At 30.8% G+C, this 14,328-nt stretch overlaps 3 protein-coding genes across 5 annotated transcripts; 1 reads left to right on the forward strand and 2 right to left on the reverse strand.

Annotated features, from left to right (window-relative positions):
* Positions 1 to 14: 14 nt before the first annotated feature.
* LOC117214043 (annexin B11-like) lies at positions 15 to 3,008 on the forward strand. 2 transcript variants are annotated; one of them, XM_033459869.1, is made up of 9 exons: positions 15 to 348; positions 429 to 487; positions 674 to 1,243; positions 1,370 to 1,546; positions 1,632 to 1,836; positions 1,919 to 2,071; positions 2,150 to 2,323; positions 2,401 to 2,582; positions 2,651 to 3,008. In XM_033459869.1, exons 2-9 carry the CDS (start codon positions 470 to 472, stop codon positions 2,699 to 2,701), a joined length of 1,530 nt encoding a protein of 509 aa, XP_033315760.1. In that variant the 5' UTR covers positions 15 to 348; positions 429 to 469; the 3' UTR covers positions 2,702 to 3,008. The 2 variants fall into 2 exon arrangements, with proteins under 2 accessions (XP_033315760.1, XP_033315762.1); XM_033459871.1 differs by lacking the exon at positions 674 to 1,243.
* A 258-nt stretch (positions 3,009 to 3,266) lies between these two features.
* On the reverse strand, positions 3,267 to 5,378 carry LOC117214044 (putative Dol-P-Glc:Glc(2)Man(9)GlcNAc(2)-PP-Dol alpha-1,2-glucosyltransferase). Its single transcript, XM_033459872.1, has 4 exons — positions 4,902 to 5,378; positions 4,361 to 4,703; positions 4,151 to 4,290; positions 3,267 to 4,070 (listed from the first exon to the last, which is right to left on the reverse strand). Exons 1-4 carry the CDS (start codon positions 5,079 to 5,081, stop codon positions 3,333 to 3,335), a joined length of 1,401 nt encoding a protein of 466 aa, XP_033315763.1. The 5' UTR covers positions 5,082 to 5,378; the 3' UTR covers positions 3,267 to 3,332.
* A 3,837-nt stretch (positions 5,379 to 9,215) lies between these two features.
* On the reverse strand, positions 9,216 to 13,850 carry LOC117214041 (histone-arginine methyltransferase CARMER). 2 transcript variants are annotated; one of them, XM_033459866.1, is made up of 8 exons: positions 13,459 to 13,850; positions 12,718 to 12,858; positions 12,140 to 12,634; positions 11,790 to 12,056; positions 11,486 to 11,708; positions 11,103 to 11,389; positions 10,887 to 11,023; positions 9,216 to 10,660 (listed from the first exon to the last, which is right to left on the reverse strand). In XM_033459866.1, exons 1-8 carry the CDS (start codon positions 13,589 to 13,591, stop codon positions 10,550 to 10,552), a joined length of 1,794 nt encoding a protein of 597 aa, XP_033315757.1. In that variant the 5' UTR covers positions 13,592 to 13,850; the 3' UTR covers positions 9,216 to 10,549. The 2 variants fall into 2 exon arrangements, with proteins under 2 accessions (XP_033315757.1, XP_033315756.1); XM_033459865.1 differs by having other exon boundaries at positions 9,216 to 10,678.
* Positions 13,851 to 14,328: the final 478 nt, after the last annotated feature.

The raw sequence follows: 14,328 nt of genomic DNA on the forward strand, positions 1-14,328 counted from the left end.
GATTGCTTTTTATCCTTTCCCACTAATCCCATGACTGCGTATACGTACTTACATTGTACGTATACCTTTCGATGAAACATCGTTTCTCTTGAATTCGGATTTGTAACATCTGCTTAGGTTCCAAGTCCCGTTACTAATACGTCACAAAAATAAAATCTCCCGATACTTATAGAGTGTGACAATTCTACGAAACCTTAAGCAGTTCTAAACCGTTTTCGTGCAACAGAAATAACTTCGATATAAGCTTGAAGAAATACGATTTGTTTGTCATTGTTTCATAACAAGTGCGTCTTTACTGGGCGTTTCCAACCTTACAGTTTCCTTTTTTCGTCTTTTATTTATCCTTAGGTTTGTTAATTATTACAATTAGATTAACATCGAAACATCACGCTTTTTATTTAATTGGAATAATAATTATTTAATTACAGATTTTTGTGCCTATTGATCATTTTACAAGAAGTCAACTAAGATGAGTTACGGTTATCAAGTGAGTATTTACTTTTTCTTACTATTACAGATACTTCTTACATCTTTTTTTTTAAATATGTTTTTATTCACATATCTTTGTGCGACGTAAAAACACATCTAAATAGCATGAAATATTTACAGTCAGAAAACAAATGAACATGAAAGTGTGATTGTATTATTTTTTATTTGCACCTTGCTATCAAAGGGACCACCAGTGATTCAGTTTCCTGGCCATGCACCACCACCAACATCATTTGGGGCTCCACCTGGTACACCCTCTGCCCCCGGTGCTCTGCCTTATCCTCAAAGTGGCAACATAGGTTTTACAAGTCCCGCTCCTGTGTCTTTTGGTATGCCACAACCTTATTCTCCATATCCTGTGCAACCTAATCATCCTATATCAAACCAATGTCCTCCTCCAGCACCAGGAGCTCCTGCTCAACAAATACCTTTACCTATGCCACAATCCCCTTCCCCTTACCCATCCCAACAAATGCAGCAACCATATCCAAGACAACCTTCTGTATATCCACAACAGCAAAATTATAATATGTATCCAAATCTTCGGAATGCACCAGATGCAAAAGAATGTTTTAATATACCTTCTCCTTATACCTCTGCTTCCAATGCTCACTCAAATAATTCAAGTTCCTATCAAGGCGGAAGCTATCCTGGGGGGCAGGGTACAGGATATTATTCTCCACACACAGGTAGATCTTCTCCCTATCAACCTACCCCAGCCCCAGCCCCCCGGAGAAATCAGTTTACGCCTAAGGTGAGACTAACAAAAGATGTCTAAAAGCCTACATTGCCCAAAGAATGATTTAATATACAAAAAATATACTTTAATCATTGTTTCTCCAATGAAGATATTAAGTATGATCGTTGGTTTATGTTACAGCTGTCCCCTACAGTTGTACCATACAACGATTTTGATGCCAGAGCAGATGCAGAAGTTTTAAGGAAAGCAATGAAGGGTTTCGGGACGGATGAAAAAGCTATTATTCATGTGCTTGCCAATCGCAGTAATCTGCAACGCCAAGAAATTGCAGTCCAGTTCAAAACCTTATATGGGAAGGTAAAAACGTTAAAATTTAATTATAGGCTATAAAAAGACTAATATGTATATATTATTTTAAATTAATTCAAATTTTCTTTAATAGGATCTTATAAAAGATTTGAAATCCGAATTGTCGGGCAACTTCGAAAGATTAGTTCTTGCTATGATGATGCCGTTACCGCAATTTTATGCCAAAGAATTACATGACGCAATGGCGGGTATCGGTACCGACGAATGCGTCCTCATAGAAGTATTGTGTACTATGTGCAATCACGAGATTCGCGTGATTAAACAAGCTTACGAAGCGAGTAAGTCCCACTAGACATAATTTTTTTAGAATTACAAATTTCCTTATTGAAGAATCACAATTATTTCTCTTTTACTGTTTAGTGTATGGAAGAACATTAGAGGATGATCTAACAGACGATACTTCCGGGAATTTCAAGCGGTTAATGGTATCGTTATGTTGTGCCAACAGAGATGAGTCATTCGACATAGATCACGCAGCCGCTATAGAAGATGCCAAAGAACTTCTCAGAGCTGGTATGTAATATTATAAATAACGCAACTGATTTATAACGTTATCAATATATGGTATTTGCACTTTCCTTTGCTTTTCAGGGGAACTCCGTTTCGGAACTGATGAATCAACGTTTAATGCGATACTGGTTCAAAGAAATGTTCCACAATTGAAACAGGTATTCCAAGAATATGAAAATATTACGGGACATGCTATTGAAGATGCAATCGAGAACGAATTCTCGGGTGATATCAAAAAAGGTCTTCTAGCCATCGGTATGTAAATAATATATTATGTTTTACTATAATCTTGATTGAAACGGTATATTGATATCGAATTAATTTCACCACAGTGAAGTGCGTCAAAAACAGAGCTGGTTTCTTTGCTGAACAATTATACAAAAGCATGAAAGGTTTTGGCACAGATGATGATCGTTTAATCAGACTGGTTGTCACACGTTGCGAAGTGGACATGGGAGAAATCAAAGAAACATTCAGACAGTTATATAATGAATCACTAGAAGAATTTATATCCGTTAGTATATTCAATAGAAAAATGCAAGAAAATTAACTGATTAAGTCTAATGACTATGTTTTTTACAGGGTGATTGTTCCGGACATTACAAGAAATGTCTTTTAGCACTTGTTTCTTAAAACTATATTAACAAAAAATGTGAGATTATATCTCATCGCATTTAATGGCCAATTTGTCGAATATTAATGTCCATATATTTATTTATTTACTTGTTATTCACTTAATGTGTTACAAATGATTTACGCTATTATATTGATATATTTCTAAGAAGCGAAAGAAGATTATAAGAATCTACATACAATACAGAAGACGCGAAATTTTACAAGCTTTACTCCAAATCTTGAATTGTTATATTTCCACTCATTGAATCTCAATTATTGTTAAGCGCTATTGTTAAATACTGTAAAAGTATTCTACAAGTAAAAATTTATGAGAAAAGTATTAAAAAAGAATAAGTATTAATGACTTATAAAAATGATATAAAAGGTGAATCTTAAAATGAATTATTATATGATGTATTTTGCTATTATATATATATATATATATAAGTGCTATATACACACGTGTAAGCATGTTTATTATATTATATTCTTATCTACAATATATTGTATAGATATTCTTCTAAATAAATATGAATTTAAAAGGTATTGTAAGAATTATACAGGATGGAAATAAATACATACATTTTGGAAATTTTAGAATTTATTAAACAAATAACAAGTTTGTAGTCATAAAATTTCATCCTTTAATTTACCAAGAAATTCTTTGAGGATAAAGCTGATCATTCCAATAGAAAACTTTATTGACAAAGATATAGAATTGTAAAAAGTTTACTATAATTACAGTTATTGATTCTGCAATAATTTGCCACTTCTTTGGTTCCTTAACAAGGAACCGATAAAGTATATATGGAATAATAAAGTAACGTGGTTCTATTAGTAACTGAGGAATAAGTACTACAGAAACCATAATGATGTAATTAATTTGTGTCATAAATCTTAAATGTTTAAGTCCGTGAAACATTGTATATAAAGTGAATGAGTATATTGGTACCAAAAGATATTTAAATTGTTTATATCTTCCCATTAACCTATTCCAAAAATAAAATACATAATGTCTATTATCAGCTAACATATATGGGTGTACAAGAGTATTAAAATGAACAATTATAGTTAAAAGGATCAAGATACAACTTGCAAACACCCAGTGTTTACTAATAAACTTTAAATAATCTTTCCAGTAAACAATCATATGTGGCCATAAAAAGCAAAATAGGAAAGTAGAAAAATATAACAATTGAGGAATATGAACAGTGGGAACATGAGCTGTTTTATCTCCAACTACAATTGCTTTGTTCCATACAACAAAAGCAATAAACATAAAACATACTACAATATATGGGAACAATTGTACACCCAACTGAATGATGAACTTCATAAATAACTTCCATCCGTGACATGTTTCTTGCATTATTTTTTCCCAAAGCAACTAAAAAGCACATTTAATGTAAATTTTAAATAAGCAAAATATTTGACTTTTGACAAATATTTCAACAATAATTTACTCACTCTTAAATACATTATTGAAGTATACTGTTCATGTGAAATTGGTTTGTGCATTTTATGATCTAATAAGTCAAATAAATGTTCCATAGTAATAAATGCAATCCAAATAATATTTGTCTGTCGAATTAACACAGACAAAAAACCTGCATGATATAAATGATAACTGCTACTTTTGAAATTCAATATATCTTGTTCATTGGTTTTTATACATACCTACTAAAGCTGCCATTTTAAATTTTTTATATAAATGTAACAATAACATTAGTAATATTGCATTAACTGATGCTACATCTGTATAATATAAAAAATGCCAAAAAAATAACGGTGGAAAAAACATAATGTTACAAGCCACAGTAAATTTCATCCAATCATTCCATCTTTGCGTCCAATGAGTTATTGAAATTTGTTTAATTATGCTGTGAGCAAGATAGAGATTCAGAAATGTTCCAAACAAATTTATGCATCTCATATAAAAAATATTACAGAGTTTTAAGGGTGATAATATCAGAGTTGCAATTAGGTATAACCCAGGTAAAGTGGTAATTTTAGGGTCCCACTGAAAATAACATCCCTCAAATGTAGTTCAACGAAATAACGAAATACATTTTATTTTATTTTCAGTAATATATCTCATAAACGTAGTTCATCAAAATTAAATTTTTAGTTTGAAAATAATTTATTTCTTCAATAAGCAGAAAAACTGTAATAATTTGTTATGAAAAATAGAGATTAATTACAAACAATTGAAACATACCTGTGTAAAATTGCCAGCGCAATATCGCAAAGTCTGAGGTACATGAAAAACCTCATCAATGAAATAATAAGGTTGTACATGGTTCAAATAAATAAATAACTGTGTAATACATAAAAAAATTAACGACATCAGAACTTTTTGTACATATTGAGTGTCTTTAGGTAAGATTTGGTTCATCATTTCATCGATGAAATGAAATCAAATTAAAATGAAATGTGATTATAATTCACAAATGATAAAAAATAGAACCATTTATAACACATTGACCACTAACAATTTACTTAATTAATCACACTTAATTAAAGACATTCATTTATTACGATGATCATTCCATTCATACATATTATTAAATAACACCGTATTGTCAAACTTTTTAATAATCATACTTTAATGATTAATTTTCATCCCAAAGCGATGTAATTTAAGACATATGACGTTAAGAACATTCTGTAATTAGAACACGACTAGAACGTTTTCATTGTGAAGTAAACGTTATATCAATATTTTCAAATCAGCGAGTTGATATATCGATTCATAGAAACTACGATTTGAGAAAAAGGCGGGAAAACAAAGGAATTTAAAAAATTATGTATTTATTTCAATAACATAAACTTTTAAAATGTTAAGAACAGAAAAATAAGTTGTCACGCGACATTTGGAAATGAATTTCACAATGATATTGAAGTAAATAAGTTTATTTTAACTTAATCTCAGATTTAAGGTGAAATAATCTGAGCAATCTCGTTTTCCGTTTATCTGTAGAAACGTTGGCAGAATACAAATATTAATATTTTACAAATAAGTAGATTGCAAATACTAGGCAAATTTGTTCTAATATGTTACGCTTCTTACTTAGATATTGTGCTTACTTCCTATCTTGTTCAATCAAAAAAATGTTAAAAGATGAGTATATTATATATAGTCGAGAACAAATGTTTAATGTTCGCTCGTTTACTGTACTTTTCTTTAGAGATATGTTATACAGGAATTAAGAATTAACTTATCAACACACCAATACTTACAAATATTTGCAATGCAATAAATAAATTTTTAAATTAAAGTAATATGTATATAATAATACAGACAAAATTTCAAGTAATTTTACGAATTTTCAGAATCATGAAATGTTCAAATAGAATTAAAAGCGAATATATAATTCACTCTGACGTTGAATGCTTCTATTAAATGTATCAATACAAATCGATTAAGTCGAATTATGTATCGTGTTCAGTTATTGAAGTTGAATTTCTTCGTCAGTTCTCGAATGATCGTTTTGTGTATAATTTCTTCTGGATGTATCATTAGATGGGGCTTACAAAGGCGATGATGTATTAGTATAACATATATCAACGTTCAGTTTGTTTCTATTCTATTTGATGATTTCCTGGCCGTTCAGGGAAATCAATTCACACCGTACATATCGAACTTTATGGCATTTTTTACCTGAGAATAATTACAGGATAAATTGTCAATGCACTAAATATAAAGTAATCGAAGTTTTGTTGAAGTACAATGCACGTGTGTGTAAGCAGATTTTTTCCTTGCGACTGTCGTATATGTAAAACATGATTCTTTTATACATATATAGACATTATACATAAAAAAGACATAGGCAAACTGTATATATCACGAGTGTGTATGCATACACGAATTTATACGTTTATATGTATGCACTGTACAAAGCTGAGCATTTCCTTTTTATTGGAATTCTAGTGTGGTCTAATTTCTTAAGTAAAAAGTGTGCATACTTATCAATCTCTTTTTACTTCTCTTTTCATTTCCTTAATCAGTTTACGTTAAACAAAGCATAATGTGGATTATACGTTATATGTTAAAACAATCGCTTGTGAAACAAAAATTTATGTCACCTTTGAGCTTATGTACAATTACTTATTCTTATCTAATTATAATAAATTCTAAATGAATAATGATAATTTACGTGTCTTTAAATTAAGCCTATAATTATATAATTTAAATATAATTTAAAAAGCAATTTTTCTGATGTCCAAGAATGAAAATTTCGATACATGTACTTTAAGATTTTGATATCTGGAATGGATAAAAAATTTCGATTAATTATGAAATAAATACTTCGCAATAATATTGAAATCAGGGTGTTTCGATTATTGTAAAAAATTTTAATGTAGAAAAAAGAATCGAAACCGAGTTACAAAATGTTTATAATTAAATAAATCACTCTTCAGTTTGGCCACTCAAAAGAAAATGGAAAAATGTTTAATCCATTAGCAACAGGAAATTGCTGTTAGGAATGAATGTCACTCTATAAAATTTAATGCTTTATAAATTATTGATTAATTAAAACAAACGATTTATCTCAAATTTTAAAACTATACTTCCTGCTGCAAATCGATTAATACTTAATACTTTCTACACCATCTAATAACTCTTCATTTATCACACATTACAAGAGAACTAGGAAACAATATCAGAAATGACATTATTGTGTAATAAATCTTTTGTGGTACGCAAACATTTTATCAATTATTTGTTGTCCAAACTAATACGTGTACATTTTCTTTACTTGCAAATATTTCGTATTTAGATGAAAGGAATTAATTAAACTCAATATTATGAAGAGTAAACGGGAAGAACTTATTCTTTTTTTCTCTTCCACACGTAACCATAAATTTCCGAAATCCGAGCGCACAATTGAAAAGTGGCAGAAAATGTATAAAAACAGTATCCTTCAAACTTACTTGGCTACCTGAGATATTTTGTATCTTTCAGTCGTTAAAAATTTTCTAAAATGGAATAATAAAAAAGGAGAAATAAAAACGGCAAAGGAAAAAAAGAAAGAACATACGCTTGAAAGTACACGCGCTAACACTGAAAGCAATATCTAGAAAAATATCAAAAAAGGTATATGCTTAGTTTTACTCAATCTTTTGTCTCTCCTATTGAAACTTAAAACACACGGTAACTAATACTTTTGTACGCGTTCGATTCTAAATATTGCTTTTAATGTTTCCAATTTTTTTTCTCTGAAAGAGAAAGAGTGAAAGAGAAATAGAGAAAGAACGAGATTGGAAGAGGCATGTTCATGTTTTATATAGAGTAACGAATTGTATAATGTTATCAGCACTTGTGGAATGCCTGCAGTCAATGTGATCTCAAATATTAAATACGTACACTAAAAAAATTATATGCTCCGTTACGTACAACTACAACCACTCCTTAAACAAACATCAAAGAATACTAGCAAATTATTTACACATCTAACATTACATCGTCGATAAAGGAAACCCTTTGTAAGAATGACAATAAATCAATAAAATAAACGTTAAAATAAAGGTTTATATCATACACATCAAATCCGACAAATTTAATCTGCAAGACTATAAGCTGGTCTCAAACCAAACGATTCCCTTCTTTGTGAGAGCAATGTATACCTAACTGGTTCATTAAGTTTGAAAGTACTTTCCGAGATATATAGGACTGATATATTAAAAGAAAAAACAAGTATCTTAAAATGAAAAGCAAGTTTGTGCAAATAGCAACTAAAGAGCACTCCTTAGGAACTAATGAGACTTAAACGTTATTACCGAGATCTGAATATAATCAATTTGTAAAAATTAAGAGTATCATATGTACAATTATGTTATGAATAGATAATCTTCGAATAATAAAATTTAGGATCACCAAAATATATAGAATGAAACCGTGACAATGAATACATAAATATGCAAAAAAAAAAACAAGAATCTAAAAAAATATAATACTTTTTATATATTTTTCAGGTTTTGCTATAAAATAAAGCGAAAGATTTTATAACTCTGTATCTTTAAACTGTAGCAAAGAAAGATGTAAAAATCGCATTGACATCACTACACGTGTTTACTCCATTTCTACAAATATCACAAAGATACCTTATTATCAGAAGATTACCTGAATCTTTAATTTAGAAATATATCATTACCCATTCAATTAAATAAGTCGTTCGTTATTTCGAGACTATAAAAAAAATGTTTTCCTACTTTTATTATATACCGCGTAAAAAAATTTGTTAAGATTGGAGAATGAAACAAATGGATCTTGTTTAATGTATGCTTTTTATAGAAATAGACAAAATATGTATACTGAGAAACAAGTAAAAGAAAAATAAACCTATTTAAATAAACAAGATTTTGTTTCGTTACATATTGTTTACGTAATTCTTATTTCATAAATTTATAAATATTAGAATATTATAAGTCATATTTTACTAAAACAACAAAATCCACTTCCTTTCAATTTACAACAAATGAAGATTTAGTTACTCAATGAAATGAGTAATCAATATGAGACAAATGGGGATGATATATGTAGAATTCTACTATAATAGAAGTACACTAAAAGTATAGAATTAATCCTATTGACCGAAGGCCGATATGTAATACAAACGTCACAAATTTGAAATTGTGCCTATACATGCTATTCTAGTATCTGTACATTGCAATAATACAATACAGTAAATCAGCTACATACGAATCGCAACATAATTTATCATCGTTTTATTGGAATATGTTCTTCTTTCTCTTATTGTTAATGCAAATTATATCATCGGGTCGATCGATTTACGTAATTAATTATATACAATTTCTTTGTTCTTCTCTAAGTTATAAATAATTAACGGAAGTATTACGTACTAAAAAATAAAAAATAACAGTTCAGAAATTAAATGAAATTATGGTGGACGTAACCATACGGAATTTTTCATATTCGATTTATTTTTTTCCTTTTTTTCGTTTTCAATAGAGGAAAAGTATAAGAAGGATTCATTGAATATAACCACTTGGAAAATAAAATCGATATAAATAACAGGCAATGCCACAGAGTGCTCCATATCGTATCCCTAACGAATTATTGCTTTTTGCACTTTTCGAAATATTCGGAACGTTATTACGCTATATATACCTAAACGTTGTGTAAAAATCGCTTAAGATCGAAACTCAATCAAACCTGTATACACAGTAGAGTTTTAATCGTTAGATGCACGGTTAATCCGATACTGAAACCTTTTTGAAACAGTGTACATCGAAGGAAATAGGGGGAAAAAGATTGCAACTGTGATTACTCCTGTTGCTTTCGTTAATTTGATTTTGATGTACAATCGATGTTGTATCAGGATCCCGTAAAATAGTTGTCGCGTGGAACATTACGCTTTAGTAAACTGTATTGTCGTTAAAAAATATTATTTTCTTGGGTACATTTGGCAAGCATGCACTTCTCGATCTGGAAGATCAAACCTTCAAGGGATTTCAATTAAATAAAGGCTAATTAGAAATTAATGACAACTACGAGAGGACGGTTCGCACTCTCCTCCAACGTGCTTCCCATTGTGACTTATTTCTTCTAACGCTCCATCCAAATCCAAAACCAGAACCAATGATGACTTTATTAAAGTAAGCGAAGTTGTTGCTGCTGTTGCCACTAACGTGACCAACGTTCGTATTAAGATTGGCCAAGTTAACCGCGTTTAAGATACGAACAGCAGATGAGAGTCGTAATTTGCTTGCTGGGGAACTAAACACCAACTTGCGGCTCTGTTTATTGTTGTTGCTGATATCTCCGCTACTGCTAGAGCTATGGCGATCATTTAATTGTTTTGCCGAATGAGAATACTCGGTGCAAAATGATTTAGCCATTGATCATTGTCGATACGTTTGAGATGATATGCCATTACCAGGTGTCACGTAATCTCCAATCATCAAGCTGGGATTCACTGGATAATGTGAAGTATTGCCAAGGACCAGCGATTGCTGGAAAGTAACACCAAGCTGTAGCGCGAAAGACACGCAGGCAGGCGTACACTTTAGTATCCTTTTGCTTTAGATTTATAAATCGAGTATTTAGCGAGCTATTGTTTGGTGCAGATGTTTACACATATTGAACATGAGTACGGAGCATATAAATATCTTAGTACACTTAGTACCACATTTTGGCAGTAGCTCGCTCGAAGTCTAATTCAGATACTTTTACACTTACCGTAGCGGGAGATGTAAACATATTTGGAGTGATTCCACCACCTATTAACTGTGCTGCTTGTGTACTCGTCGCTGTACCCCCTACTCGTCCCCGCCCTGTACTCGAAATCGAACCGGGATGAATATTTGGTTGGCCTCCTAGATTACAATCACGCAAATAACAATTATATTATGTTCTTAAAATAAAAAGCCATTTTTACAAACATTTTTTTTTTACCTATTGCAAGCAAATTACTGGGATTTACTGCTGCGGTCGCATCCATAGAAACCTCTCCTAAACCGTTCACAGACATTCCATTAACCATGTTTACCGCTTGTCTGGCACCTTGTGCATCTAGAGTAGTCCAATAGGACTCGCTAGGAGACGTATTATTTAAACCAGGTGGGGGTTGTGCAGCTGCTCCTGTATATCTGAAGTACGGATTTTTCAAATCTAAAGTATTACTACTACTTTCCATATTCGTCCCTTCTAGTTTCAATTCTATTGTTACGTCGTACGATTGTCTGAAACATTGTTTTATACGAAATTACGCATACATTCTATATTAAAAAGAACATTCTCAAACTTTAGAGGCCATCATTATAATTATATTGTTTCACCTTTTATTCGCAATAAGAATGACTTTTCCAGACAACAGTTGACCGCTTTTACAAAACAAAGGATTTTCCAAAAGACAACGAACTTGATACCAATGAGTAAGAGGTTCTGTGGGAGCTGTGCTTAACCAAACCTGTTGCGTTGATCCAATAAATGCAACATCAAACCAAAATGCAAGACCATGACAAGTGCCACTTTCCAATATGTGAAAATCCACATCAATTTCTAAGCAATATATAAAATGATGTAATATGTTGATTGTTAAATACATTGATTGCAAAAATCATACATGATCTACAAATTCACCTATTTTATGTAAATCAGTCTCATTAGCAGTTTGAAAATCTACAATGTGTCTGATAGATTTAGCCATACAAATTCTTATATCAAAGGTATCAACTATTGGCTGTCTAAAGTATTCTTTGATCGCATTATTTCGCATCGCTGAGAGATCTACACCATGAAAACATGTTTGGTACCAAAAGTTAGCTTTATTAAATTGCTCCATATAAAGATTTTCATCGGAAAAAGGTGCAATGTGAAGATCACCTCGAGAGGGAAACATTCTCCCACCTGTGAAATGATTATTTTATTATTTCTACTATAACAATTATTGAAAATAAATTAGAACAAGAGAACAGTTAAATGACATTTACCTGGAACTAACCACTTTTTTGCGTGAAGATACGTTTCAAGCATTCTTTCATTGTATAACATATAACCCATGGGTTCACTCACTATGCAGTCTACTCTTTCTGGTAAATCAATTTCTTCTATTTTACCAGCAATGACAATAATCTTGTCTGACAAGTTATTAGCAGCAACTAACAGTTCTGCATGATTTGCCATATTACTTGCTTCTACTGCATATACTTTTTTTGCACCAGCTTGGACTGCAAAAAATGATAATATTCCAGAACCTGCACCTACATCTAACACAACTTTATCTTTAAAATCAGACAGATTTCCCAAGATTGCCCGCTGGTATGTACTAGTCCTAATGTAATCTTGCATCATATTTTGTTGCTGAGATAGGTAACCATAAAATTGAAAATATTGCATAGCTGATGACTCTTCAGTCCTTTCATTAAATGCAGAAACACCTTTGCCGTTCTTTAATTTCAATATTTGTGAATGAAAATTTCTAAAATCTAGGAAAATATACCATCTTTAGTGTGATATAAGAAACTAAATTAAACAATACAATTTAAATCATGACTATTTGTTAGCTCACCGGTTTCACTGACAAATGTTATAAGTAAGCTATCGGTATCAAGTGTGAATACATAGCTTCTAGATGAAACTCTAGAACACTCTGTACTAGGAGTTACTGGGAATTCCAATAGTGTTGTTTTATCTCTGCCAGTTGATTCTCCTATTATGAAACAATAAAAAGAACATAAAAAGTTGCCTTTCACATACACAAAATAACTTACAATCATCTGCAATTTTTACTATCAATATTCTCCTTTTATATAAAAAATTTCCTACAATAAAATAAACTCATTAATTGATAATAATTAAAAGGGAATATTTAAAAACATCAAATGAATACAAAGAGATTATAAAGTATGCATCTTCTCTCTCAGAAAATAATGGAAACACAATATTTTAAATATTTCAAATGTTTAAAAAAGAGACTATTGAAATCTATTTATTATCATTTAATATAAATGAAAATTATATTTATGTAGCAAAACAATCACATCGTAAATACAAATTCTATCGAATTAAATGGATATTTAACGAAAGATAAGTATCCTACATTTTGTCAATCGTTTTGTATGACAAATTAGGAAAGTCTTTAAAAAAAATTCGATGATTACGAGGTATATTATTAGGAGTAGTCATTAAGTTTTGATTAAAAAAAAAAAAAAAAAGAGACTTTATACGATCATTTAAGTATGGTTATGTTGTCTACTTTGTAACGACGCTAACATAATTCATAATTGATTATTTATCAGTGAACCAGTACCTGCAAGGAATTCAACACTGAGACCTTGTGGATCATAATTGATATTAAGCGTGACCGGCTTGTTAAATTTTGCTGTTGACTGTCCATTGTTTGACAAAGTCGATACTGTCACCGCGCGAAACACCTTCGCCATTTTTAGACACCGCGTGCGTATTGTACGCTGCAGTTCCGCAAATCGGTTCTATCGTGCTTGTCGTCTATTCTAACGTCGTTATTCGAAAAATTATCAGTGAAAAGAATATAGTATGTGATTTTACTTCTTCTTATACAAATCACACAAACAATATAACCGGATCTTGATTGAAATAGCAATTTTTCACGTTCGTAGACTGAACCATCGACTAACCACCCCCGGCGCGTTTTACACACGCGCAGTAGGGTTACTAGTGCACTGAATATATGTATAGCAGTTAATTGAACTCCCTAGATTCACAATGACCATAGATGATCGTTCCGGAGGCTAATAAAATGCGTTTCTCTTGCGCCGACGCAACTTCATATATAATTGCATCTTCCGTATCATATTTTTTTTTATTATATTTTCGTATTTTATCTAGAATTTAAGGTATATTAGACGTGAATTTTTTCTAAATTTGGTAATATTTTCCTTTATAATTTATACTGTTCGTTTATTTATATAGCTTTTTATAATTGTGAATTATTAAGTGTATCTTTTTTGAAAGAAATTCGCAAAATTTGTTGCTCTATTACCAACTTAAAGCCATATAGAGAAATATTTCAGAAAGACATTGGAAATGTAGAAAATATTGATAATTTTAAAAAGGTTTATATCAAATATTACCAACTCCGTATATTGTCTTATTTTTATTATATATTAAGTCGATGGCTAAATTATGGAATTGTTATTAA

The sequence above is a fragment of the Bombus bifarius genome, unplaced genomic scaffold (genome assembly GCF_011952205.1).
Source record: "Bombus bifarius isolate JDL3187 unplaced genomic scaffold, Bbif_JDL3187 scf7180000009145, whole genome shotgun sequence".
In the NCBI taxonomy this organism is placed as follows: domain Eukaryota; kingdom Metazoa; phylum Arthropoda; class Insecta; order Hymenoptera; family Apidae; genus Bombus; species Bombus bifarius.

Excerpts from the sequence above, each read along its gene's own strand:
- LOC117214041 (XM_033459865.1), bottom strand. The coding sequence starts at position 13,591 with ATGGCGAAGGTGTTTCGCGCGGTGACAGTATCGACTTTGTCAAACAAT. Across the intron at positions 12,635-12,717 it reads AACATTTGTCAGTGAAACCG|ATTTTAGAAATTTTCATTCA; the intron begins GTGAGCTAACAA and ends ATATTTTCCTAG. Across the intron at positions 10,679-10,886 it reads TGTTTACATCTCCCGCTACG|CTTGGTGTTACTTTCCAGCA; the intron begins GTAAGTGTAAAA and ends TTCGCGCTACAG.
- LOC117214044 (XM_033459872.1), bottom strand. The coding sequence starts at position 5,081 with ATGATGAACCAAATCTTACCTAAAGACACTCAATATGTACAAAAAGTT. Across the intron at positions 4,291-4,360 it reads TAAAATGGCAGCTTTAGTAG|GTTTTTTGTCTGTGTTAATT; the intron begins GTATGTATAAAA and ends TATATCATGCAG. Across the intron at positions 4,071-4,150 it reads CTTCAATAATGTATTTAAGA|TTGCTTTGGGAAAAAATAAT; the intron begins GTGAGTAAATTA and ends TGTGCTTTTTAG.
- LOC117214043 (XM_033459869.1), top strand. Across the intron at positions 1,244-1,369 it reads GAAATCAGTTTACGCCTAAG|CTGTCCCCTACAGTTGTACC; the intron begins GTGAGACTAACA and ends TTTATGTTACAG. Across the intron at positions 2,583-2,650 it reads CACTAGAAGAATTTATATCC|GGTGATTGTTCCGGACATTA; the intron begins GTTAGTATATTC and ends TGTTTTTTACAG.